The sequence below is a fragment of the Manis javanica genome, chromosome 15, assembly GCF_040802235.1.
Source record: "Manis javanica isolate MJ-LG chromosome 15, MJ_LKY, whole genome shotgun sequence".
Classification (NCBI taxonomy): domain Eukaryota; kingdom Metazoa; phylum Chordata; class Mammalia; order Pholidota; family Manidae; genus Manis; species Manis javanica.
In genome coordinates this window covers 85,775,093-85,799,403 of record NC_133170.1, presented here as the reverse complement: position 1 = coordinate 85,799,403, position 24,311 = coordinate 85,775,093, and the positions used below count along the sequence as shown (strand labels likewise).

Sequence of the window (24,311 nt, the reverse complement as noted above, 5' to 3'; positions counted from 1 at the left end):
GTTACCACTGTCTCCAGACGTGGCTTATTCACAGACCAGATCGGGAGGCGGCACAGCTCGCAGTGGATGTAAGGGAGGCAGGTGCAGAGCCTCACTCCTCACTCCATACGCTACTTTGTCAGGGTCTTTTTTAGGAGAGTGTATTACTTTGGTTATTTCAAACTGGTAACCAAAGATGTTTCCTGTGTATCTAGGTATCTGATCATGTAACCCACTGTTGAAAAAACTGGATTTCAGTCCTTGGCACTTTGGACATTTTGGGTCTGTTCCCCATTAGAGGTGTGTAGTTTGGCCCCTGCTATAAGGCAGTGCCTTCTGTCACATGGGCTCCATTGTGTTTTGTTTTTCTAATTCCAAGGCTTTCCTCATGGTTGTTAGGTGTGTTTTCCAACTTTTTATTATGAAATTTTAAAATAGAGCAGTTGGAAATTGAATGATGTACATCCATATGCCAACCATCTAGATGATAGTTACTGTTTTGCCGTATCTGCTTAGTTCCGTGTGGGTGTGTATGTTTGGGGGGATTTCCTGCAGTCTTTGACGTGAGTTGTAGAGGATGTTGCAGCACTTGAACGCCAGGCACTGGAGCTGTGTGTCTTCTGTCGGAGAGTCCGTGTCTCGCTCGGCGCCATTATTATGTCTGGGGAGTCCACCCTTCTCTCCTTCATGAGGTGTCAGGCCAGGTCAGATTTTCCCATGACTTCTCTGATAGCTTTTTTAAAAATGCAAGGTCCAAGAATGGACTAACACTTACCAAAGGGAAAGGGACTGGGGAGGATGGGTGGGAAAGGAGGGATAAGGGCGGGGAAAAAGAAAGGGGGCCTTACAATTAGCATGTATAATGTGGGGGGGGCATGGGGAGGGCTGTGCAACACGGAGAAGACAAGCAGTGATTCTACAACATCTTACTACGCTGATGGACAGTGACTGTAAAGGGGTATGTGGGGGGGACTTGATGATGTGGGGAGTCTAGTAAACATAATGTTCATCATGTAATTGTAGATTAATGATAACAAAATTTAAAAAAAATGCAGGGTCCAGTCGGGATTTATGCACTACATTTGGTTGTTATGTCTCTTTAGACTCCTCTTTATCTATCTCAGTCCTTTTCCCCTTGACCTAGATCTTCTTAGGGGAGAGCAGATCACTTACCTTATAACCCTTTCCTTTACCCTTTGCCCTCTTCTCCTGGGGCCAGGTGGGACCCCCTTAGTTACCTTTTGACCACTCTAGACCCTCCCGACAGCTATCTGTCTCTTCTTGAGCAGAGGAATGTGTCCTGCTCGCAATCGCCACCAGCCACACCTACGCTGTGTCTCAGGGTACTTCAGAGCACTTTGAGGCCACCCAAGTCTTCCTGGGGCCCAGAGCTGTTGCAGCTGGCAGGTGGCTGACAGGCCCGGAGCTGTGAGAGCAGGGAAAACCCACAGGGTGCTGACAAGCCCAGGTTTTAGGAGGGAGCCAGGAATCTCACAGGGAGAGGAGTAGGGTCACGCATCCAAGGTGGGTTTTTGAGAGTCACTTCCTCTCACCTGTGCCAAAACCACTTTGGGGCTCCTGGTTACCTGGGGCCTCTGATTCCCTTGGGAGCAAAGCATTCTGGAAGCCTGACCATTTCCATAACCACCAAAGGCAAGGTCTTTTTACAGGACACCAGAACCCCTTGGCCACATAGACCTTCCACACCGAGCCAAGGCTGCAGTCCGGGAACCCCTTCACGCCTCCTCCATCATTTGGGACCTTAAAGATAGTCAGCCCCACAGCACCTTAATCTCAGACCTGTTATCCGTGGCCACTGGCAAACTAGAAACCCCCAGAGTCCACCCTGCACCCCCTGGTCTCAACCAGCTCTCCCCAAGGACTCAGCATCATGGTGGCTTTTGAGGGGAAGCTGTTCCTTCTCCCGTGCAGCATGATGCCCGGCCCTGAGTCGGCCCCTGTGCCCTCCCTGTAACTGGAAGGAGCACTGCGGTGGAGCGCCAGCAAGACAGACAACTTTAAGGAAGAAGGTAGAGACTCCTGCCAACCGAGAACCGATCCTTAGTATGTGTCAGGCATTTTCCCCTTCTTTATCTGTGTATATATACATGTATTTCATATATATATATATACACGTATTTTAAATCTGTATCATACTTGTACATTTTGAATTTCACTTTACATATTGTAAGTTCTACCTGTGTCACAAAATATTTTTAGAAAATATGATTTCTGATAGACTAACTTATTTAAATGCCCCTTTCAGGTAAACATTTAGTATCTTTCTATTTATTTTGCTGTATAATAATAACTGATACAATGTTCTTGTGCTTGAATCATTTTTTTTTATAGATTCCTAGAGATGGGATTCTAGGTGGAATGATGGAGATATTTAGCATTTTTGATGCATATTATTGAATTGCTTTCCACATCTCTGGCCCAGGGCCTGGCCCATACTTGGTGCTCATAAGTGCTTGGATTGCAAGGCCCCCTCACTGCAGGTTGATTGTCACTCTGTGGGGGCTCGACATCCACCGAGGGTTCTGTGAGGATCAACCCGTCCAGCAGGTGTCATGCACAAATTTAACCGCTTCACATAGCTGCCGAGCCACTGCCTGCTTCGCGCTGGGCAGGCGCCATCTGGAGCAGGGAATGGGCTCTCCACCTCTCGGCACGGGGCCTGGGTGCCTGGTGTGCAGGAGCTACTCAAAAAAAAGTAAATGATTGCTTTTTTTGGATGAAAGGATGAACACTTGCTGGTGAACTTGCTGAGATATCTTGGCCACAGCACAGTGCGCTTTTTCCTACCCAGTCTGACCGACTGGTTCTTGAAGAGTCAATCTGTGATTTCACATCTGTAGGTTTTAGGATTTTGTGAGCAAATTGCCACCTTTTCTCTCTCTCCTTGGTGCATCAGCTTACGCGACGGTTGCCTCCCATCAAGGAAGCTAAGCCTCGGTTGCAGAAGCTCTTCCGGGACTTCTGGCTCTATTCCGTGCTGATGGGGTTCGCTGTGGAAGGCTCAGGTAGGGGATGTTCGCCCTCCTGGGGGAGAGTATAGAATGAAGGTAAAGGAGCGGGTAGGCCTCTCCCTGCACGCGTTTGAAGTCGGTGCGGTACAGCTGCCGCATCCTATGAGGATTTGCAAATGCGCCCTTCCTGCATGTCATTTAGGTCCTGAGAATACCACACATCTTAGGAAAAACCTACCCAGGCTCATTTCTAGGCTTCATCTAGGGGCTAATTGGCACAAAGACCCACAACCTAGAAGTTGTCGGCGTCAACGCCACTGTGCTTCTTGAGAAAGGCAGTGATGTCACTCACGTGCGCTCTCTTGCAGGACTCTGGCCAGAAGAGTGGTACGAGGGGGTCTGTGAAATAGCCACCAAGTCCCCGCTGCTCACCTTTCCCAGCAGAGAGCCCCTGCGTTCCGTCCTGCAGTATAACTCGGCCATGAAGAACGACACGGTCACGCCTGTGAGGACTCTCCCCTGCTGAGGGCGGGGACTCGCCGGGCCCTCCCGGACACTGAGCAGATCTTTCCCTGCCGCTGGGAGCCCGCCTCCCCGGGGAGGGCCGGCTTCCCCCGGGGTACCTGAGCCCTCGGCCTCATCTCTCCCCAGGCTGAACTGAGCGAGCTCCGTAGCACCATCGCCAACTTGCTGGACCCCGCGCCCGAAGTGTCTGCCCTCATCAACAAGCTGGACTTTGCCATGTCCACCTATCTCCTGTCTGTTTACCGCCTGGAATATATGAGGTGCGCAAGCCTGTGCCCCGCTGCACAGCCACTTTTTAGCTGATATTTAAATTTCTGTGCCCTCTAGGCATAGGACTTTCAGTTCCTCCCAAGATGTGTCAGCTTTCTTCAAAAACAAAACACCCTCTGCTTTTCTTTTGTGCTCCCCCCTTCTGAGCACTGAACACTCCACCTAATAACACAGCAGGTATCTGAGCTGTTAGCATCCTCCCCGTGTAGGGAGTAGGCTTCTGAACAGTCAGCAAATGTTGCAAACTCAGTCCGCTTGAGGAGCCACGGGCCCTTTAGGACCCAGCGCTCCAGGAGGGTCCTAGGACACTCACTGAGTTGGCTTCCAGGACCACAGGGAAGAGGGAAGCGGCCTTCTCGCGAACCATCCCACAGGTGGCCTGATGCTCAGGATGTGTCTGTAATCACAGCGGACCTCACGGCTGTCAGCACCGTGGTCACCACCATACCAGTATTAACACTGAGGGACCACTCATACCGTGCCAGGCGTGGAGTTCACTTACGTGTGTTGACATGCTCAACTAGCCTGTGAGAGTTCCCTGTTTTACAGATGAGGGAACTGAGTGCCTGCACAGTTAAGTAAGTTGCCCAAGGTCATAGTCCTGGTTTGGATTGAGACCCAGGTAGTTCTGAACAGTATCAAATCTGTGCTGGGAGGGACTGGATTTTTCAAAATTTACTCAAAGCTATTCTCCTGATTAGGGTACTGCGCTCAACAGATCCTGACCGCTTCCAGGTAATGTTCTGCTACTTTGAGGATAAAGCTATTCAGAAGGACAAGTCTGGTAAGTCTATTGTTGTGGTACCTGATGATGAATTGAGCTTTAATAGTATAAAAAGGAATACTACCCCCAGTTTTCTGTCTACCTGGAAAAAATAGTTTTATGATGCTACATACTGCATTGGAAAGATGAGGATAAAGCATTATAACCTTAAAACCTATATATCTTTCTGGCTGTGCCACTGTTGCGAGGAGCCCGGGAGGAGCACGGTTCTCGCCCACCACGAGCACTTGTGCTGCACCAGCCCTGGGCTTGGCCCTTGCGCTTTCCTCTGCTGAAGGGTCCCGGACAATTGTTGGTGGACCTCAGGTAGACCGTCGTTGACAGGGAGCAATCCTGCTTTCTAAATGTCCAGAGCAGGTCGAGAAGACCAAAGACCAATTTAAAGGCATTCCCAGGGGACAAATTATCATTTTTTAAACATGAATACATGTTTCTATTATTTTACCTAAAAGGGTAAATATACTAAGGTGTACAGATTTATATATCCAAATACACTAGGTTATATATATATTACATGCAAAATATATAGTATATATAATATAAACTATTGATACGTATGTATCATACATATATAATATTTGTTTCTCCTACTGAGTGTTTGTGAAGTAGAGACATGTAGTTGTTTCTCTTGTGTAATCAGGAAAGAGGGAACACCAGGAAAGAGCCACACAGCCCAGTTGAGGCCTGGCACCTGCAATAAACTCACACTTGGTCTCAGAGAGTGAGCAGGTAGAAAGGACACCCAACAGGTGATCAGCAGAGGAGTCCCACAGATGGCCGATGGAAGGCGCTCTGCCAGCTGAGGGTAGCCTTTAGAGAGCTCCCTGAGGGGCACAGCCCTCAGGCCTTTTCACCGAGGGGCTCCTTGCCTCGATAATCCTGCTGGTTGTGAACGACCCCACACAGGACCCCGAATGTTACTAGTGATGCTGTCAAGTCAGGGCAGCAGGTTAGGACCTGTGGTCCTCCTCTGATCTAAGGGCTACATTATTTCTGCAGAAGTTTCAGAATACAAAAATCTACATGCAACACAAAGCCTTATAAGTCCTGTGCTGCAGATGTCCTCAGACCCTGTTGTACAGAGGATCTCGGCTGTAACCAGTCCCAACTAAGAGGGTCAAACTCCTAGGAAGACAGAAAAATAATTGAAACTCTCAGATGGTATAAAAATATTAGTTACCAAAACCATAGTGAGGCAAACCTGAGTTAAGAATAAGAATAAAAATGAGGAGATTAAAATTGAGGTAGCAAAGGAAAAAATTAAATGCTTTATATAAGCACTGTTTGGCCAGTTTTGATAAAAGGACACTGGTTAAGTTTTAGCATCATCATAGTGTTTGTGTGCTGATTTGTAAGTTGTCTAAAAATTTAAGAGACTATGAAATAATAGACCTGTTTTAACTAAATGCTTAGAAGAATTTAATTTTATAAATGTATTTAAATATTTGAGAGAATTTAACAGGCTAGATTCACAAATTTTGATTGATGAACTGTGTGGGTAAATGAAGGAATAGTAATTGATAATTATTAAGGTGAATAAACAGCATTTATTAATAAATTACATTTAGTAGTGAGGAGTCTTTTCCATGCCAGAAGCCATTCGTACACCGAAGAATCTATCAACTTGTTCTTCCCAGCGCAGAATTAATCCCCAGATATTTCTGGTACCATTTTTCCTGTAGTTGGAAAATCAGTCCTTGAAGAAATGCTTTTTAAAAATCACCCGGGGACATCATCCACTGGCTCCTCTGCAGAGCGTTGGCTCTGCTGCACGAGTCGGGACGTGACGCCCATGGATTTGTTTTTGGGGGATTGGCAAGGAAGGGCTGCGTGAAGGTCTCAGAAGCTCCCTCTGCTGGCAGTGGCGGGGAAGCACCGGAGCGCAGAGGAGGCCCTTGGAGGCCAGGGTGGAAGGTGCAGCAGGCCTACGGTTCTCACAGAAGCCTGGCCCACTAGGGGTGCGGGATGCAGGCGAGGAACCCAGGCTCAGGAGCTCACACATGTCCAGGAGCACTCGGGGTACAATAAAGATGCCGTTAACCGCTGACTGAGTTGTTCATGGATTCTCTTCCCTTATCCATCTGTCTTAGTGTTGATTTATTTAGCAGCTCTTGGGTCACCCTGAGAGTCTTTGGTTCTAGGAGGGAGAGCAAGCAACAAAAATAATCGAGGCTACCGACCCCTAGGAACCCGAAAACCTACCCCATTTTGCCAGCCTCCTAATGGGAATATTCATGGCCTGAATCGGATGCCTTTCTGAAGCTGGGTGTCATTCTCTTCTTCTGAGCTCTGTTTTTTCGTTGCTGTGTCATAAGAGGAAATCTAGCGGCCTGGGGACTGACTTGCTCTTCCCGGCGCTTTTAATTATTGCAGTGCGCCAGGCTCTTCCACATGATCTCAAGCGGATTATTTGTTTTTGTTCTGAGTGTGGTTTGGGTTAAGCCAGTAAGTGTGCGCCTATTGAGTTGACTTCCCCCTTTCATTTCTCTCCTAAAACATGACAGGTGGGAAGTAAATGTCTTTGGAGACATGTATATTTCATGAGCTTTCAGAACCAACCTGGATTGAGGCTTTATGAAACATCTGGAAGCTCCTGAAGGAGGGGGCTGGCACCTCCTCTGTGCAGGTGTAAGCCAAGCCCCCATGTGTTCCTGCAGTGCAGGAAGGAGAGGGCAGGAGCCTGCTGCTCACTTGCCAGGTGCCCGGTCAGTGCCCTGGTAACCCGGAGCCAACCTTAAGTGCAAAAGGGAGCGTGGCTTTTTTAAGTAAAAATCTCTTAGACGCTACAGCTTGATAGTGATTGATGTCTGACCACCATCTGATTGTTACTAGGAACTTACAGCTTCAGTTTCCTAAGAACTATGTGAAAAAATGTTACACTAAACACACTCCCAAAACAAGATTTCACCCAGCAAACCCAGCCTCTTTGAAAGCAGCCTCTCTGTAGCCTTGGGCATCTGTCCGTCTGGGCCACACTAATCACTTTTCACATCTGAGAGCTTTTGGGGCCCATTATCTGCCTAACAAAGGTATGTGCGGTGCCTCTTCATGTTTCAGGCTCTGTGCTGGGTGCTGGGGTATGGTACCTGTCCCACCTTGCTGCCCTGCCCCTTAGCCATCCTAGTTGAGATGCCAACCGGGGCGTTCTGGGGAAGGCAGCCTGTTACTTTATTACACAGGCCTTTCATCAGCACTTGAATCTCATGCTGTGTTGTTGTTTTTCAAAGTCTTAGCAACAGGCACACCCAGTGCCCTGACCCTGGTTTCTAAATCCCATTCTCCAATAAAAGGAGCCAGGGCTCCGTGGAGAAGTGGCTGGTTATAGGGAGAGCTGTGGGGCAGGGAAAGTACAAGATAAGCCTGGGACACCTAGTAGTGCCAGAAAATACAGCTGTGCTGAAAAGAAAGAAGCGTGTGGGCATGTCACGAGGTCACGGGTCACCCTGAGAGCTGCCAGTGGCCAAAGCTGAAACAGTTTGAGCAATAAAATAGGTAATGGTAGTATTAGATTATAACCCAGTGAATGAAGTAAATATCCATGAGTCTGTTCCGAGTTTATGATTGAATAAATAAAACACTCAGAAGAAGGGACAGACCTTCCTTATAGAATTCTAATTACTAAAAATAGAAAGAATGAGGAAAATAGAAAATCCCAATGAGAACTAGAGTAGCTGCCTTGGGCAGAACCCACTGGTGGAAGCAAAAATCAATGGGTGGAATTTTAAAAAGAAATGGAATATCTACATAACCTCAGAGTATCTTCCCCACTTGCTATGGCGCTTTTAACTTACGCCAGGAGCTGCTGCTAACTCCCCTCCCCCAGTGTAGGCTGGACTTAGTGACTCACTTCTGAAGACTAGCTTGTGGGAAGAGAGAGCTAGTAACTGGACAGTGGGAAACCTGCAGACACCGCTAGGCGACAAAGGCCAGTGTCACCAACGGCAGGACGTGCTGCTTTCACACCCACCCCAATGTGCTGTACCAGGAAGGCACTTCACCTCTGCGGTACTTACCGGAAGTCCTATAGCCTTAGTCTAACCTTAGTCCAAGCACCAAACAAATTGAGGAGCATCTACAAGTGTCCGTTCCTCCCAGAAATGTCCAGGTCATGCAAGACAGGAACAGATTGAGGAATCAACAGAATGGGGGCTGGGGACTGAGGCCTGATAAGAAATGCCACATGGCATCCTGGCTGGATCCTGCAACAGAAAAGGGACGTTACTGGGAAAACGGGGGAAATCCAAAAACAGCCTGAGGTTTAGGTAATAGTTCTGTGTCAGTGTCTGTCTTAGTTCTGACGTACGAGGCGGTAACATCAGCTGGGTGAAGGGCACGTGGGGGCTCACTGTCTCCCGGCAGCTCCTCTGTGCCTCCAACAAAACACTTGAAAGAAGCTGGGATCAGCCCTTCCTGTTGACACTCCTGATGGGAAACCCCCTCATTTCAGGGATGATGCAGTGTGTGATTGCCGTCGCGGACAAAGTATTTGACGCCTTCCTGAACATGATGGCGGATAAAGTAAGCCTGGCCAGGGCACAAGTGCATGCCTGCCGTAGCATGTGGAGGGCGCCCGCTGTACCTCCCTCTCCTGCATCTCCAGGCTAAGACCAAGGAGAACGAAGAGGAGCTGGAGCGGCACGCGCAGTTCCTCCTGGTGAACTTCAACCACATTCACAAGAGGATCCGGAGGGTGGCTGACAAGTACCTGTCTGGCCTGGTGGATAAGTAAGCTCAGTTTCCTTTTATTGCCATTTGTACACGTGTGTGAGTGCACACGTGTGTAAACTTTCAGATTTGAAATGCAGGGAAGAATCATCCTTAGACTGTCGGTACAGAAAAGAAATGGAGTCAGAATTCAAACTCCCAGCTGGCAGTGCAGCCCCCACAGAATGCTGGTGGGTCTGCTGCGAGTCAGCTTTGGTCCTGGGACCTCTGCTTATTTTGAGGTGTTAATGCCACTTTCATTGTGTCTCCTGGCTCGGGGAGTCATCCCGGAGTCTCTGCTTCCCACTCTCCCTGGGGAGACCTGGCCCTCCCTCCCTGCTGCAGGGTCTCTGTGCTGGTCTGGGGAGCTCACGGCCATCCTCAGTGTGACCACCTGGCCCAGGCCCTGCCAGGTGTGCCCGGTAGCATTGATGTCTTGAAGGCTTCTCAGAGAGGAAGGAAAGCCCACACTGCCCATCCCACTCCAGGTGCTCTGTGCCGGGAGCCAGGCAGACTCTCGTGGAACATGGACAGGAACCGTCAAAGGTGGCCTGGGCCAGCCTCTCGGCAGTGAAAGCCAGAGGCAGCAGACAGCCATGTCAGCCTGCCCCAGCTCTCTGCAAGCATCCAGGACTGCTGGAGCCTGCCACACATGCTGTGTGCCCGGGCCAGGCTGAGCCAGGGGGCACGTCCAGCACATACGTGGCGTGTGTCTGAGCTAGACCCGCTCAGCAGTGGGCCACTAGGAGTCACAGGCACGCAGTCTTCTCCCCTCAACCCTGGGGCCACCACGTTCAGGAGCAGCTTCTCCGTGCCCCAGGGTTTCATGCAAATATGGCTTTTTCCTATTTGTGCCATGGTGTGAAAATATTGGGGAGCCCCGGTCAAAAGCGAGGAGGCTCACTAGGGAGTGTGGCCTAGCCAGTGCATAACCAAGATGCGTGGTGTCAGGCTGGGCGGTCACTTGGTGCCGTGTCCAGTCCTCTGGAGTGGGCCTGACGGGCCTGGAGAGTGTTTCCCATGGCTTCCCTGCCGTGGAGGCCTCCTGACTCCCCTCAGCCCTCAGTGGGGCAGCAGGAGATGGGGGCCCCTGGCCCTGAGAGGTGGCTCTTGTGCAGGTTTCCCCACCTGCTGTGGAGCGGGACGGTGCTGAAGACCATGCTGGACATCCTCCAGACCCTGTCGCTGTCCCTGAGTGCCGTGAGTGTCCTGCTCGCCATTCACCCAACCTAATTATCGCTGCAAGTGGCCGAGTGAGGGGTGGGGCCCAGATCCCGCCCTGGCCTTTGCCAGTAAGCCGCAGCGAGTGTGACAGCCTGCCAGACAGGGCAGGCCGGGGAGGGTGGCTGAGGGACGGGTCCCCTTGTGCTTTCAGGACATCCACAAGGACCAGCCGTACTACGACATCCCCGACACCCCCTACCGCATCACCGTCCCCGACACCTGTGAGGCCCGAGAGGTAGGCCTGAAGCAGTGCCGTCTCCCGAGTCTGTAGGGCTGGTACATTCTGCACATTGTTACCCAGCCCCCAGCAGTTTGAGGGGCGCGTGGGATGAGCCCCCTCCCACGTGTGAGACCACAGCCGCTGAGGTCACCCCTATGAGTGGGGTGCCAGCGCACCCAGGCTGGTCTGCCCACCGAGCTTCCCATCTCCACTCAGCCGGGCCGGCTCTCGGCCCTTCTCTTGGTTCAGCTGCCAGTCAGTTTTCAGCATCTCAAGGCTGCATGAGCAAGCGCGGCTTGGCAACAGACAGCGCTGCTCTGAGCTGGCCGGCTCCCTCCGTTTCTGTTTCTCTGGCTTTGTAACAGACGGAGTGAATGGCTCCAGGTAAAGAAGGTGTGCTGTGTCGGTCCGACTCGGAGCCCTCCTGTGAGGCTGAAGCTCCGCTCAGCCCAGAGCTCCCAGCCTGGGGGCGGGTCATGTCCCAGCCTCGGGGCCGCCCAGCCAGACCCGCTGCCAGTGGGGAGTTCTGCATGCAGTGACCCTGGCTTTTACTTCCCGTACCTTCTCCTTCAGTCACTGATTCAGGACATGTCACACAGTAGTCGTGTGATGGGCTGTGCCTCGCAGCCTGATGCAGGGATTTCAGACCAGGACGTATATATACCCAGAGCCCTGGTGTTAGAACACAGTCACGGTATTGGTTTGCCGGGACAGCCGTAATGAAGTGCCACAGGCTGGGGGACTTAAACAGACATTTATATTCTCACAGGTCTGAGGACTTTGGTCTGAGATTCAAGGTGTTGACAGGGTTGGCTTTTCCGGAGCTCCCTCCTTGTCTTATAGATGCTGCCGGCGTCTCCTGTCCTTACGTGACCGTCCCTCTGTGCCTGTCTCTGTCTTGGTCTTCTCTTCTTAAAAGGGCACCAGTCTTACTGGATTAGGGCCATCCTAATGACTTCATCTTAGCTTAGTCACCTCTTCAGAGACACTGTCACCAAACATAGTCACATTCTGAGACTCTAGGGGCTAGAGCTTCAGCCGTGGATCTTACAGGGACGTGCTTCCATCCGTAACAGTGACTGACTCCAGCATAGCGGTGACTGACTCCAGTGCAGTGGTGACTGACTCCAGCGTAACAGTGACTGACTGCAGCATAGCGGTGACTGACTCCAGTGCAGTGGTGACTGACTCCAGCATGCAGCCGGCTGTTCTTTGGCAACCCAGACGCACTGACCTTGGGTTGGTCACACCCTTTCCAGAGCATCGTGAAGGACTTCGCTGCACGCTGTGAGATGATCCTACAGGAGGCAATGAAGTGGGCACCTACGGTCACCAAGTCCCACCTACAGGTACTCTCTTGAAATCACCAAAAAGCAATCTTGATAAGCTCCTTCCAGCTATCCAGAGAGCTTTCACAGACACAGTAAACTCTCAATACCAGTTGCACTAGTGAGAATAAACAGAGACCAAAAACATAAGTGCCTGAGAAAGATAGAGGCCTCGGAGGCTGCCGCGCATTAGGAGCACGCCGAGGGTGAGGAGGGCAGGGTGGTGCAGTCTGCAGGCTGGTGGCCCAGGGACCTGACCGCTCACACCAGGTGAGGTGGCAGGGCTTGGGGCTGCTTGCGGGGTGGGCGAGGGTGGCGTGGTAGGCTGCCAGGGAGGCCTGGAGGCCAGGGCTTCAGAGAGGCTGCTGGAGCAGAGGCAGGGCTCCTGTCCCATTAAGGCTCTGTCCAGCCTGTGTATGTGGCCACTTGTGAGTCTTTTCAGACCAAAACACTGGCTTGTAAACACCAGTGACCACAAGCTGAGCCATTGTTCTGAAGATGGGCAAGAAGAGATGGACCCAAAATACCACACAGTACATGAGAGGTAAAAGTCGCCTTAGAAGGGGTCAGGGGTAAAAATGCCACTGTCTTAACGAGAAGGCACATTGAGGGGAGTTTTTGAAGTTGATCTTGGCAACCCTGGTCAAGGTAAAGCTAGTTCCAAAGTGTTCCTGGGTGTGGAGTCCAGGAGGGACAGAGCTGCCAGCTCCAGGGGCCTGGGAGGACGCATGGGAGTGTGTTTTGCAAGAACCCGTGGGTTGTGCCAAGGCTTGCCACACAGTTCTTCCCTCCACGATGATGTTGGAGTGCCGAGGGTAGAGCCGTGAGGGAAGGAAGAAGATGGAGCCCCTGTTCGGGCAGACTTGGACAAGCTAGGCCCTGTGACTGAGCCACACCTGGAACGTGACTAGCGATCTGGTGTATACACTGGAATTCTCAAGACTGGCAGCTTCTCAAACTATGTGTGAGAAACGCCAATTTCTTACGGTCCATGTAGAGGAGCCCTCAGCTCCCAGTGCTGTGGCCTGAAGGGGGAAGCCCCTTGAACTCCTTAGTGGGCTCAGTGCACAAAAAAGGGGTCAGTGGGAAGAGCTGTTTCTCTTCTCCCTGGCCTGAGAAGGAAGGGGAACCAGAAAGGCTTGACATGGTCTTCACACCTTCACACCCGTCCCCTTGGTCCCCTCTCCCTGCACTGCCAGTCCGTCTGACCCCCACCCACCTGCTGCCAGTCTCGGCCCGTCCTGGCACGTCCCCCGTGCTGCCATGCACCAGCCCACTTCCAGCAGCGAATCTGCACGGCGTGCCTCCCTGCCGCCCCTCGTCCCCACGGGGTCCCTGCTTGGGAGTTTGAGGCTCTGGGAACCCTCCAGAACCACTGGCCCCGTCCTCAGGGCAGTTACGGGAGTCATGCTGAGCTCCCTTGCCTGGTACCTGAGGCCTGTCGGGCCTGGCCTGCCTCTGACCTGGGCTTGCCCCCCGCCATCTTGCCCCTTGTACTTGCTGCTCCTGCAGTGCTGCCCCCTGTCCCCTGCTGGTCCCCAGAGCCCAAGGCCTCCTCCAGGCTCTGCCAGGTGCCCCTTTGCCCCTGCCCCGGGTGGCCACTTGGACCCGGGCACTTGCCCTGCCTTCCTGCTGCCCATCAGGGCCACCACCTCAGGCCTGCCTGCAGGACCAGGCCTCGCAGCTCTTCCCCTGGCAGTCGGCACAGCACGTGGCCTGTGGCACATGCGAGCGAGGATGTGCTGAAGGAGTAGGTGGTCCTCTCGCATTCGCTGTGACGGCCCCTCCCGGGAGTCCGTGCCCGCTCACACGTGGGCAGCAGCGTCAGAGGGACTTCAGCTTGTCGGGAGGGGGCAGGCGCAGCCGTGAAGCCAGCGTGTGCTCTCCTGCCTCACACCTGTTTATAAAGTGTTATTTTTACCTTTAAAATAAAACCGCATCTTTTTCCTGTTTCAGGAATATCTGAACAAACATCAGAACTGGGTGTCGGGACTGTCCCAGCACACGGGGCTGGCCATGGCCACCGAGAGCATCCTTCACTTTGCCAGCTACAACAAGCAGAACACGACTCTTGGGGTTCGTGTGCACCTCTCGGGAGCGGCGATCTCCTTCAGCTGTGGGAGCCACAGTACGGGGCAGGGGGGACTGACACTGTATGTAGTCTTCACGAAAGGCACCTCGGCACCCGCTTGCCGCGCGGGTGGCTATGCCTGCAGTGTCTTGTCCGCAGCCCGGAACCCCGTAAGAGACCCTCAGGTTCAGGGAAGAGCTGGTCAGCGAAACGCGTGTTCTTGCTGTGTTTCTGCTTAATTGTGCGGATTGATGGACATCTCGGTTTGATCCACTGAGGTCACATTTGGATTTCTGTGCGCCCACGAGGAAGGAAACTGACCTCCGTTAGACACGGTCTGCGTTGGTGTGTAGTTGTGTGTTGGTCTGAAGCATTCGTTGGGCCTCCTGGTAGTCCCGTTTACAGCGGGTGCTGAACTGCGTGTGTACAGTCTTCAGTCTCGTCTCTTCTGCTCAGGATTAGTTGAGAGGGCTGCACACCCTCTAAGTTGTACTTTCTGAGTGAAAGTGGAGCTTAGGATCAAAGTGGGGTTGGCACTGGGCAGTCTGACTTGGCAGCATTGCATTTTGGCATCTCTGACTTCAGGGCCTGGCGTGGCCTCCAGCCGTCCATCTGAACTGAGTGTGGCTGTGTGGCTCCCGTCTCCACGGAGTGGTGGGTGGGAGGCAGGCTATGGTGGAGGTGCAGGGGCTGAGCACCAGGGAGGGTGGACGGCCCTGCGACTTCTCAGCATGGCCACAGCCCTGCGCAGGAAGGAAGGAGCCATCCGGCAGGCTAGGTGCCCTTGGCCTCTGTGCGGGGCCGGTCGCAGTGCCAGAGGAAGCCAGTGTCTTTCCACGCCTCATGTCACCCTCAGGGCTCTCAGCTGGAGGTCACTGCATCTTCTCTAAAGATATTAGTGTCTGAGAATGTGACCAGCAGAGCCAGGCGCACCTTGTGTTCAAGGCTGGGCCCCCAACTCTGGGTCTTCGAGTTCTGGCCGGGCCCAGGGGCCTGGCTCGGCTCTCTGACCCGGGTCTCCACCACTCTGAGGACCCAAGCAGAGGCCAGAATCAGGGACACACAGGCGAAGAGTGCAGTGATAGCCCGTAGCCCTCTTCTAGGCTCTAGCCTGTGGAGGTAAGAGATGAGTTTTGCCTGAAAGATTTAAATCTTTTTCCTCAGCATTTGATTTAGGTGAGGTTTTCCCCTTTTCTGTTGCTAAAAAAGAAGGGATATTTGTGTTGTGTGCTCTGATCATTGGTTGCACTGGTGTTCCTGGCCAAGGCCTCCACCCCACGGGAGCCTGCAGGGTGAGGTCTTCCTGCCACACAGTACTCGGCGAAGAGCAGCCGCCAGGCGCTGTTTCGGAAGTGTGATTTCAGTCCAGTGGGTCACATTGCCCTGAGAAGTGAGTCAGAAAACAGAGCCGGGCAGTTGGAGCATTTGTGCAAGGGACGAGCTGGCTGCCCTGGTGCCGTCCGCTGCCTGGGGGCTGTGTGGGTGTCACTGAGCCCCGCCGCAGTCGGGGAGAGGGCCGCTGCTGTCCCACTCTGCAGGGGAAACGTTGAGGCACAGGACCAGCCAGGACCTCCCCAGGGTCTAATGACTGGTCGGTGCCAAAACCATGTTCCAGCGCTGGCCTGTCCAACGCAGAAGGCCACACTATCTTCAAGAACAAAGCAGTTTTAGCTTAATTTGATAAAAAAGCCATATATTTTTGTTCTTGCTTATATTCTCTTTTTCCCCAAAAATTCATTATTTTCTTCCCCTGATCCTCTTTCTCCCCATCCATTCTCTCCAAAAAAATTCCTCAGACTCTTAACAATTGAGATACTCATTTTCCCCAGTAGTATCCAAAAGTCAACAGGGTGTGTCAGTTTGTCATAAAATGTGCCGAGGGGAAATGTGAAAGGTGGTCACCTTAGACCCATCAGTGCCCTCAGTGACTCTGGGAGCGAGATGATAGCAGTGACAAGCCAGGGTTAGGTGGGGCTCCTGGGGCCCCGGCCCTGGCGTGGGAAGGTGGGCTGGGGCTGAGGCAGAGGAAGGGGGGGGATGTGTGGAACCCCCATTCTGTGGGTTGCTCGGTGCACTTCTGTCTTCTGCCATTAGACTGTCGCAGCTCGTGGGTGTTTCAGAGGCCTGCTGGCTCCATCACCCCTGCACTCCATTTCAGTCACCTCCACCGTCTTTAAGTCATGTGCATACGCAGCACCCTCACCTGCCACAGAGGAGTCAGCCATGACCGGTAACCTCGTGGCATTTGCATTGTGGATCGCAGTGATTTTCACACCATCTGGGGGTTATTTATGTCGCAAAGATTTATTTGCCACTGGGGTGAAAGTAGTAGGGGCAGCAGAGTGGAGCTATAGTACAAGCTTCCTCCCAGAGAAATTGTCCATACAAAATTTTTTTTAAACTCTTTATTTCATGGGACAAATCAGATAGCAGAGGGTGTACTAAACTATTTCATTTTATTAACTTGCCAGTACTGAAGATTTTTAATGACCCCTGGACCTGAATTTGACTTCGTAATAGGACTTGGGCTTACCCAGATGGAGATAGCATGTCGCAGTGGTCTGAAATAATTATCGACATTTGTCTGTAGGCAACTCAGCTAACTGAGCGCCCAGCCTGCGTGAAGAAAGATTACTCCAACTTCATGGCGTCTCTGAATCTGCGCAACCGCTATGCAGGCGAGGTACTTTTCCCGCCCTTGCACCCAGAGCCCTTCAGAGGGTCCTCCTCGTTGAAAATGAACAAGGGATCTGGGTGAATGTGGAACTCACTCATTTAGGTGGACTCGAAGGTGTTTTTACAGATAAAGAAACTAGGGCTCCTGAGATGAAGTAACTTGCCAGAGTCACATGGGCGCAGCAGGATGGGGAGCCACGTCTGACCCCCATGAGGGCTTTCGTTCACCTCACCACTGTTTAGCCCAGCCTGGCAAGTCGATTCCTCTCTGGGTAAAACACAGAAGTTAAGTTACACCATTTCAGAGGTCCCTGAAAGTCCACTGGGCCTGGTCTCGGGGGGCTCACCTCCCACCGAGAGCCCCACAACTTGCGTATTCCAGCAGTTGCTCTTCCTTGCACCTTGGCAGGTGGGACCCGTGCTCTGCTCAGCGACTGCTGACCCCCTGTTCCCAGTCCCGGGAATTGCTGTGAGGGCCAGTCCCACCTGTTCTCAGTACCCCAGCGGTAGTGGGAGTTGTCTTTGGGGGTAGGTGCGGCTTCTCAAAGAAGTCGGATCTCCTCTGTGGTCGGGTCTTCTGAATGAGAGCGGCACTTTCTTTAAAAAAAAAAGCATAAACTTAAAAATAGGCTGGTCTTCTTGTCTTGAGTCGTTAATTGACTTTGAAAGTTTATTTATTCAGCCCACATTCATGCAGCCCCACTCTGGGTCAGACCCCAGGCTCAGTGCTGGGATGTGAGGATGCCCAGGCCCCTGCCCTTAAGGACTGTCTAGAACTGTGGGGATGCCAACACATATTTCCAAATGAGAAGTTCCCAAAGAGATGGAGCAGAGGTAGCATCACTGAAAGGAGCCTGTCATTCTCCACATGCAGCAGCTCTAGTTTGAGACAGTGAAGCATCTGCCATGCCTCATCCCTGTGCCCGGATTACCTGACACCCTGCTGACGAGCATGCTTCTTGCAGGTGTATGGGATGATTCGCTTCTCAGATGCCACAGGCCAGATATCTGACCTGAACAAAATGATGGTCCAGGAGCTGAATACAGCGTTAGACCTCAGTAACCCTCAGCACTACACGCAGGCCATGTTCAAGTTGACGGCAATGCTCATCAGCAGCAAAGGTAACGGACAGAAGCGCCACGGAGCTCTGGCTCATTGTAAATGGGCGTTTGCCCTCATCATCCTCAGTGAGCTGGAGACCTGGGTCCAGCCTGCGTTCGTGGCCCCTGAGCAGGGTGTGTTTGGCTTCAGATTGTGACCCGCAGCTCCTCCATCATCTGTGTTGGGGTCCCCTGCGGATGTTCGACGAGCATGGCATGGAGACCGCCCTGGCCTGCTGGGAGTGGCTGCTGGCGGGCAAGAATGGAGTGGAAGTACAGGTAGGGCGTGCGCTGTCCTGGCCGCTTGGCTGGTGGGCATGGAGATCCTGGGCAAGCCCCTCACCCTTGGGGCCTCAGTCTTCTTGGACGTAAGATCTTGCTGTTACTGCCTGACCGCAACAACTGTCATGAGCATCAGCGGGGAATATGTGTTAAAAGTGTCCCTCCCAGTGGTGTCGCGAAGCTGGTGTTTCTCACAGCCTCGGTAGGGGGAGCCATTTATCCAAGATGATACCTGCCGGCGAGGCCGTGACTGGGGTGGCTGGTCACCCACAGGGCGTTTGTGGCCTGCGGCTTTGGAGGGCAGCCTTCCTGATGTCCCTGTTCCTGAAGCTGCTACTAGACGGGGGGGCCCATGGGGAGGTCAGATACTCCCTTTCAGAGTATGTGACTGGATGAACACCTACGAACTTTTATTTTTCAAAGATCCTTTTGATGTTTTTTGTTTCTTAAGATGAGGTAAGTGGTCGGTCATAAGGGGTGTTTTATCTTTCTTGATCCCTAAGGGAAATTGGGATATTTCCAAAGATGGAATTGGATTGTTGCGGGCAGGTGGGTGGGTGTGTTAATCATAGTACCTCACCTTTGCCTGGCATGTTCTAACTGCAGTTCGTGACGGGCACACCATTCAGAGTTTGAGGAAGTGGTTTGGTCCAGGTGGCTTCTGTGGGAAATGACTTGGTCAGGGAGAAGAGGCAGCCAGCTGGGGACCTGGGCTGACCGGCGGCTCTGGCCCCTCTCTGAGTGGAACTAAGGTGGACCCTGGGTTCGTGGCCTGACCAGCGCTATTCTCACCGGGGAGCACGAGCAGGGGCCGATGGGAGCCGCACGGTAGCCCGCAGAGGCTGATCCAGAGCAGGGCTCCTGTCAGTATAACGGGGGTCACAGCAAGGGCACCTATGGCATAGGGTGTGAAGACCCAACCACTGAATTCGCCTCTCGGTCCCGGGACAGGGCACTTAGGAAATGCTGACCGTTGCCGTGGTGGCGGTTTTGTTGTCTCCAGTGGAGGGGGCTGTGTCAGAGGCGCTCTGCGTAGCCGTGCAGCTGCCGCTGTCACATACACCTACCCATGCTTTGTTTTCACCTATTCTACTACTACAGTTGATCCTTGAACAACACAGGTTTAAACGCTGGGGTCCACTTATACGCAGATTTGTTTTCAATAAATTGGAAAATTTTTTGGAGATCTCTGACAATTTGAAAAAAGCTCACAAAAGAACTGCATAGACTAGAAATATCGAAAAAAATAAGATATCATGAATCATGAAATATATGTAGGTAGCAGTCTGTTTATCATTTACTACCATAAAATCAACAATAGGCTATTAGTAGTTAAGATTTTGGGGACTCAAAAGCTGTATGTGGATTTTTGACTCTTCAACACCCCTAGCTGTACATTATTCAAGGGTTAACTGTACATGTGTTATAAACCTTATAATAGTGTCATTTTTTTTTCTAAAAGTCAGAAGCCTTTCAAAGAAATTCAGAAAAGGATTTTTAAAAGCCTTACCCATTTATCCAAATATTTCCCATTTCTTATACTCTTCAGGTTGTCCCATAGACTCAGATTTGCCATTTTCTTCAGTCCAAAGAGCTTTCTTTCTCATTTTCTGTAGTGCCAGGTCTGCTGGGATGAATTCACTCAGCCTTAGTTCATCTTCATTCTTTGTCTATGTGGGTATTTTTCCTGGAGTGAGGATCCTAGGTCGACAGTGTCTCATTTCGCCTTGTTGCTTTACCATGTCAGGTGCGTCTTCTGCTGGCTGTTGGCATCGTTTCTGGGAGAAGTCAGCAATCATTCTTATCTTTTTTTTAAATCTTTGACATTTAATAAATTGACTATAATGTGTCTAGGTGTGGTTTCTGTGTATTTATCCTGTGGGGATTCATTGAGCTTCTTAAATGTTGAGTTTTTCATCAGACTTGGGGAATTTTAGGCCAATATTTCTTTAAATATCTTCCCCATTCACTCTTCTCATTTCGGGATTCCAGTTACACTTACGTCGATGACCTGATATTGTCACCAATGTTAGTGCCGACAAACGTTCTCTTCAGTCTTTCTCAGTATTTTTTCTCTCTCTCTCTGTTCCTTTTGGTTCACTTTAATTGGCCTGCCGTCCAGTTCACTGAGATTTTCTGATGCCTTATTCATTCTGTGGTTAAATCATCTCATGTGTACATTTTTATTTCAGATATTATAATTCTCAGAAACAGGATTTCTATTTTGTTTTATAGTTTGTATTTCTCTGCTGAGATTCTCTATATATTCACCTATTCTTTCCATCTTTATAAATCTTTGGATATGTTTATAGTATTTATTTTTAAATCCTTACCTGGTCTGTTCCAGTCATCAGGGTCATCTGTGAGTCCATTTCTGTTGATTTTTTCCTTAGGACCCTAAAGTTTTCGGTTGTGTACCAGGCACTGCGCGTGGACAGCAGTGGGGACTGGGGAGCACTGCTAGAGAACAGGTCTGTCTTATGTTAGGTGGCTGTGATGAAGGTCATTGTCCTCGCCCCTGAGGCAAGAACGGTGGGTTCTTCCTGCTTTTTGCCCCACCTTTATTTTCTTCATTTTTTCCATCAACTCCAGGAGAGGGGTCATGGAGGGCTTTTTATGCCAACCAAATTGCATTTGGGGTCTTTGAGACTCTGGTCTGCCCCCGCCCCTTCAGCCCTCCCCTGTGTCCCTGCCGCCCCCTGGGCTCTGCTGGCTTCCGTCTCTCAGCCTCCAGCAGGCCTCGGCCACCCAGACTCGGGTCCACCCACTTGTACCCAGACCCACGAGCTGCTGGGACTTGCTGCCTCCGGAAGTCTCTCTCTGCCCGCCGGTTCCTTGTGGGCATCTCATCTGCCGCTCCCTAGCAGCCCAACCGACGGGCGTGGTTTCTCATCCAGATCTTCCTTGCCGTTACCTTGGGGCTGAAGGTCGTCTGTCGCCTCTCACTCCCCATCTCTGCCTCTGCAAGGCCCTGCTGTCCAGGCCCAGCAACACCCTGGGAGTCCTTTCAACTTTTGTTTCTGTGTCTTTTGTATTGTTGGATTCTGCTTTTCAATTTTTTCCATTATAAAGTCAACATGTGCTCATTATGGAGAATTTGGAAGATATGAGTGTAATGAAAAAAACAAGTCATCGTAATTCCAGCTTTAGACAGTTGCTCACGGCATCTTGCGTCTTTTGCATTCATGGGGAGACAAAAGAGCAAGCAAGCTGGCGATCTCTTCTCAGTGTGGGGACCCTTCTCATGAGGGCCTGAGGCCTTTATTCCATTAAGGTAGGAAAGACCTCTGATCTCTTGGTATGGTGCTCAAAGTCACAACCCAGAACAAATGAACTGGGCCCGCACTGGCCTCCACCTGTCTCCAGATCTTCCCTCTGCTCAAAGACAGAATCCTTGCAGCCTTTCACACGTCCCATAAATGATGCTCAGCAAATCCTGTCAGGTTTATCTTTTTGCCTTTTAAGTATATCCAGAAACTGACCGCACCCAGCATCCCAACTGCTGTCCCCTGGCCTCCCTGCTTCCACCTGGGCCCTCTCAGTATGCACTCAGAGCAAGCCAGTAAAACGTGAGTCAAATCAGGTTCCCCCTGTGCCCCAGACCTCAGGGCCCCCCCAAGCTCACTCAGAGTTGAAGGCAGGCTTGTTTCTATGAATGTGTGTCTCACTCACACACTCACTCACTCACCCTCTCTCTCTGCAGACCCCTTCATGGCCGTGTTCCCCCTTAGCAGGTATCAGTGTCCACTGTCTCTAGCTTACTTCTCTCGTCTGCAGCCCTGCCTTAGACTGGGTGGGTGTGTTTGTCGTGTTCACCACTCCATTCCCTGTGCCTGGAAGGCTCTGGCCTGTAGCCTGGGACCGAAGCATGCTTGTCAGACAAGTGGGGGGGCTGCCTAGGCTGTGGCTCATCGGCCCTGCAGTCCTACCGTGAGACTTAGACTTGGCTTCAGAAAAGAGAAAGCAGGAAAAGAAAAAAAGAGGCAGAAACCAGGCACCTGCTTTGACCACCAGGGGTTCATCTTCCTGTCTCAAGCCGGCTCATCGCTCTCTGGACTCCTGTCTCACTGCTTCCCTTAGTGTGTGGGCTTTGTCCTTACCCTCAGGACCTCTAGGTGGCTTCTGTGCCTCCAGGCAGGAAGGGGGGCCCTGACCTTTTCCTCTAGGGGCGCCTCATGCAGTTGACACTCATCTGCTCTTTAGTGCTCATGAGAACCCTGGGCACCCCAACCAGCAGAGGCCTGAGTGAAGGACGTGTGTCTGGCTGCTTGGCCAACTTTAGCACCATAAGGAAGGAGGGGATGGATGTTGGGCATCTGCCCAGGCACCAAACCTCAGCTGCCCCCTCTCTGCAGAGGGGATAGATGTCCTCGAAGGAACCGCTTGGCGTCATCAGGCCCGAAAGGGAGGCTGCTGCCCTGCAGAGCCACGCCGTGTTGGTCGGACACATCACTCGGCTCCCGTAGTTATTCCCAGGCCCGGTTAGCGGCTTAAAGATGTGCAGCCACCGTGGGGGTGGAAAAAAGGAAATGGGTTCATGGCCAGAATTCAGTCCTGTGCTTGTCGCCTTAGAGGGCCTGGGAAGGCAGCCTTCGCCCTAGACCTGCAGGTGGTTTTCAGGATGGTCAGGAAGGTTCAGCCAGCCGAGGCCGGTCGAGGACCCACACAGCACTGAGTGTGTCATGGGAGTGCCCCGCCACGAAGCGGTGCCCACAAAACCCGGCCTGGTGCTACTTCAGGAGCGGGCTTTCTGGTGAAGGGAGCTGGAAGCGGGGTCAGACGTAAGCACGTTTCTGTACGGTCTGAGGAGCTGACGGTCACTCACTCACTCGGCAGTTCATGCGGGAAATGGCAGGCGCCTGGCAGATGACAGTGGAGCAGAAGTTCGGCCTGTTTTCTGCAGAGATAAAGGAAGCAGACCCTCTGGCAGCATCAGAAGCGAGTCAGCCCAAACCCTGCGCCCCCAAAGTGACCCCCCACTACATCTGGATTGACGTATGTGCCTGGTCCCCACTGGCTCCCCAGGCTCAGCTGTGCTGTGCCTCCTCTCCTTGGGGGTCGGGGCTCCCCCTGGGGCCATGGCCCAGCAAGCACGGGCTCAGGCTTAAGGCTGCCCTACCTGGGGAGGGAGTCGGCCGCTCCAGCCACCCCATGCCCTCCTGTCAGCTCAGAGCTCCTGCTCAGCTGGCCTGGCCGGCTCTGGGGATGGGCCGGCCAGGCCCCAGCTCAGCAGCATGTTCTTCCCACGCAGTTCCTGGTGCAGCGGTTCGAGATCGCCAAGTACTGCAGCTCCGACCAGGTGGAGATCTTCTCCAGCCTGCTGCAGCGCTCCATGTCGCTGAACATCGGTGGCGCCAAGGGGAGCATGAACCGGCACGTGGCGGCCATTGGGCCCCGCTTCAAGTGAGGGCCTCTCTGCTCTGTGGGGGACTGCGTTGCTCACGCAGTGGTTCCCCTCCTCGGGTTCCCCATCGTTGGTCATTTATTCATCAGACACTGGCCGAGCCCCCAGTCCGTGTAGGGCCCCCAGGTGGGGATCTGGATGTGCCCGTTCTGATCCACTGTGCCCGGGAAGGTTGGGCAGCATGCTGTCCGCAGCAGGGGAGTGTCCGGGAGTGTGGCTCACTCGTGGACCTTGGGTGGCTGAACATGGGCAGCCTTTCTAAACTGGTTGTGGGTGGGTAGCAGCAAAAGGATTCCAGTGACATGGTGGTGAGTAGAAACCAGCAGGCATTGTGGCACAGCTCAGGCATGGCGAACTCAGACTGGGGGCTGGCAGTGACTCTGAGCAGGTCTCTTTGCCCCTCTGAGATGGTTGCAGGAAAGTTCTAATGCCAGCTGAACACCAAGGCTTGTGCACAACACCAGCCACTCCTGGCGGCGTGTGTGGTCTGATAGGGGGCCAGGTCCTGTGGTCCTGGGCACTAGACAAGGCAGGAGAGGGTCGGCCTGGTGTGGGGAAGGGTCTGAGCTGGGCCCACAGGTGCCTGGGTGGTCAGATAGCAGGACGTAGGGGGACCCCTACCAGCATGTGCCACTGGTTGGGCCTTACCCCTTTCCTGCTGCCTGCTGGTGACGCCAGCTCTCTGCTCCTTGTCTGAGCTCCAGAACCGTGTGCCTGCAGCCACTGGGCTCCCCCTGGGGCCACGCTACTCAGACCACTGTGGGGAGGAGT

General features: G+C 52.4%; 1 protein-coding gene across 3 annotated transcripts in view; it reads left to right on the top strand.

The window, feature by feature from the left end:
* The window catches only part of PI4KA (phosphatidylinositol 4-kinase alpha), a 102,810-nt gene that overhangs the window by 60,838 nt on the left and 17,661 nt on the right, over positions 1-24,311 (top strand). For all 3 annotated transcript variants that reach the window (XM_036993287.2, XM_036993285.2, XM_036993288.2), the window contains exons 20-34: positions 2,897-3,005; positions 3,320-3,456; positions 3,603-3,736; positions 4,448-4,530; positions 8,978-9,048; positions 9,131-9,255; positions 10,353-10,434; positions 10,610-10,693; positions 11,938-12,027; positions 13,963-14,082; positions 16,668-16,760; positions 17,719-17,875; positions 18,006-18,133; positions 22,973-23,131; positions 23,388-23,539. In XM_036993287.2, the coding sequence (XP_036849182.2) occupies positions 2,897-3,005; positions 3,320-3,456; positions 3,603-3,736; positions 4,448-4,530; positions 8,978-9,048; positions 9,131-9,255; positions 10,353-10,434; positions 10,610-10,693; positions 11,938-12,027; positions 13,963-14,082; positions 16,668-16,760; positions 17,719-17,875; positions 18,006-18,133; positions 22,973-23,131; positions 23,388-23,539 (1,724 nt within the window). The remainder of the gene's footprint in view (positions 1-2,896; positions 3,006-3,319; positions 3,457-3,602; positions 3,737-4,447; positions 4,531-8,977; positions 9,049-9,130; positions 9,256-10,352; positions 10,435-10,609; positions 10,694-11,937; positions 12,028-13,962; positions 14,083-16,667; positions 16,761-17,718; positions 17,876-18,005; positions 18,134-22,972; positions 23,132-23,387; positions 23,540-24,311) is intronic.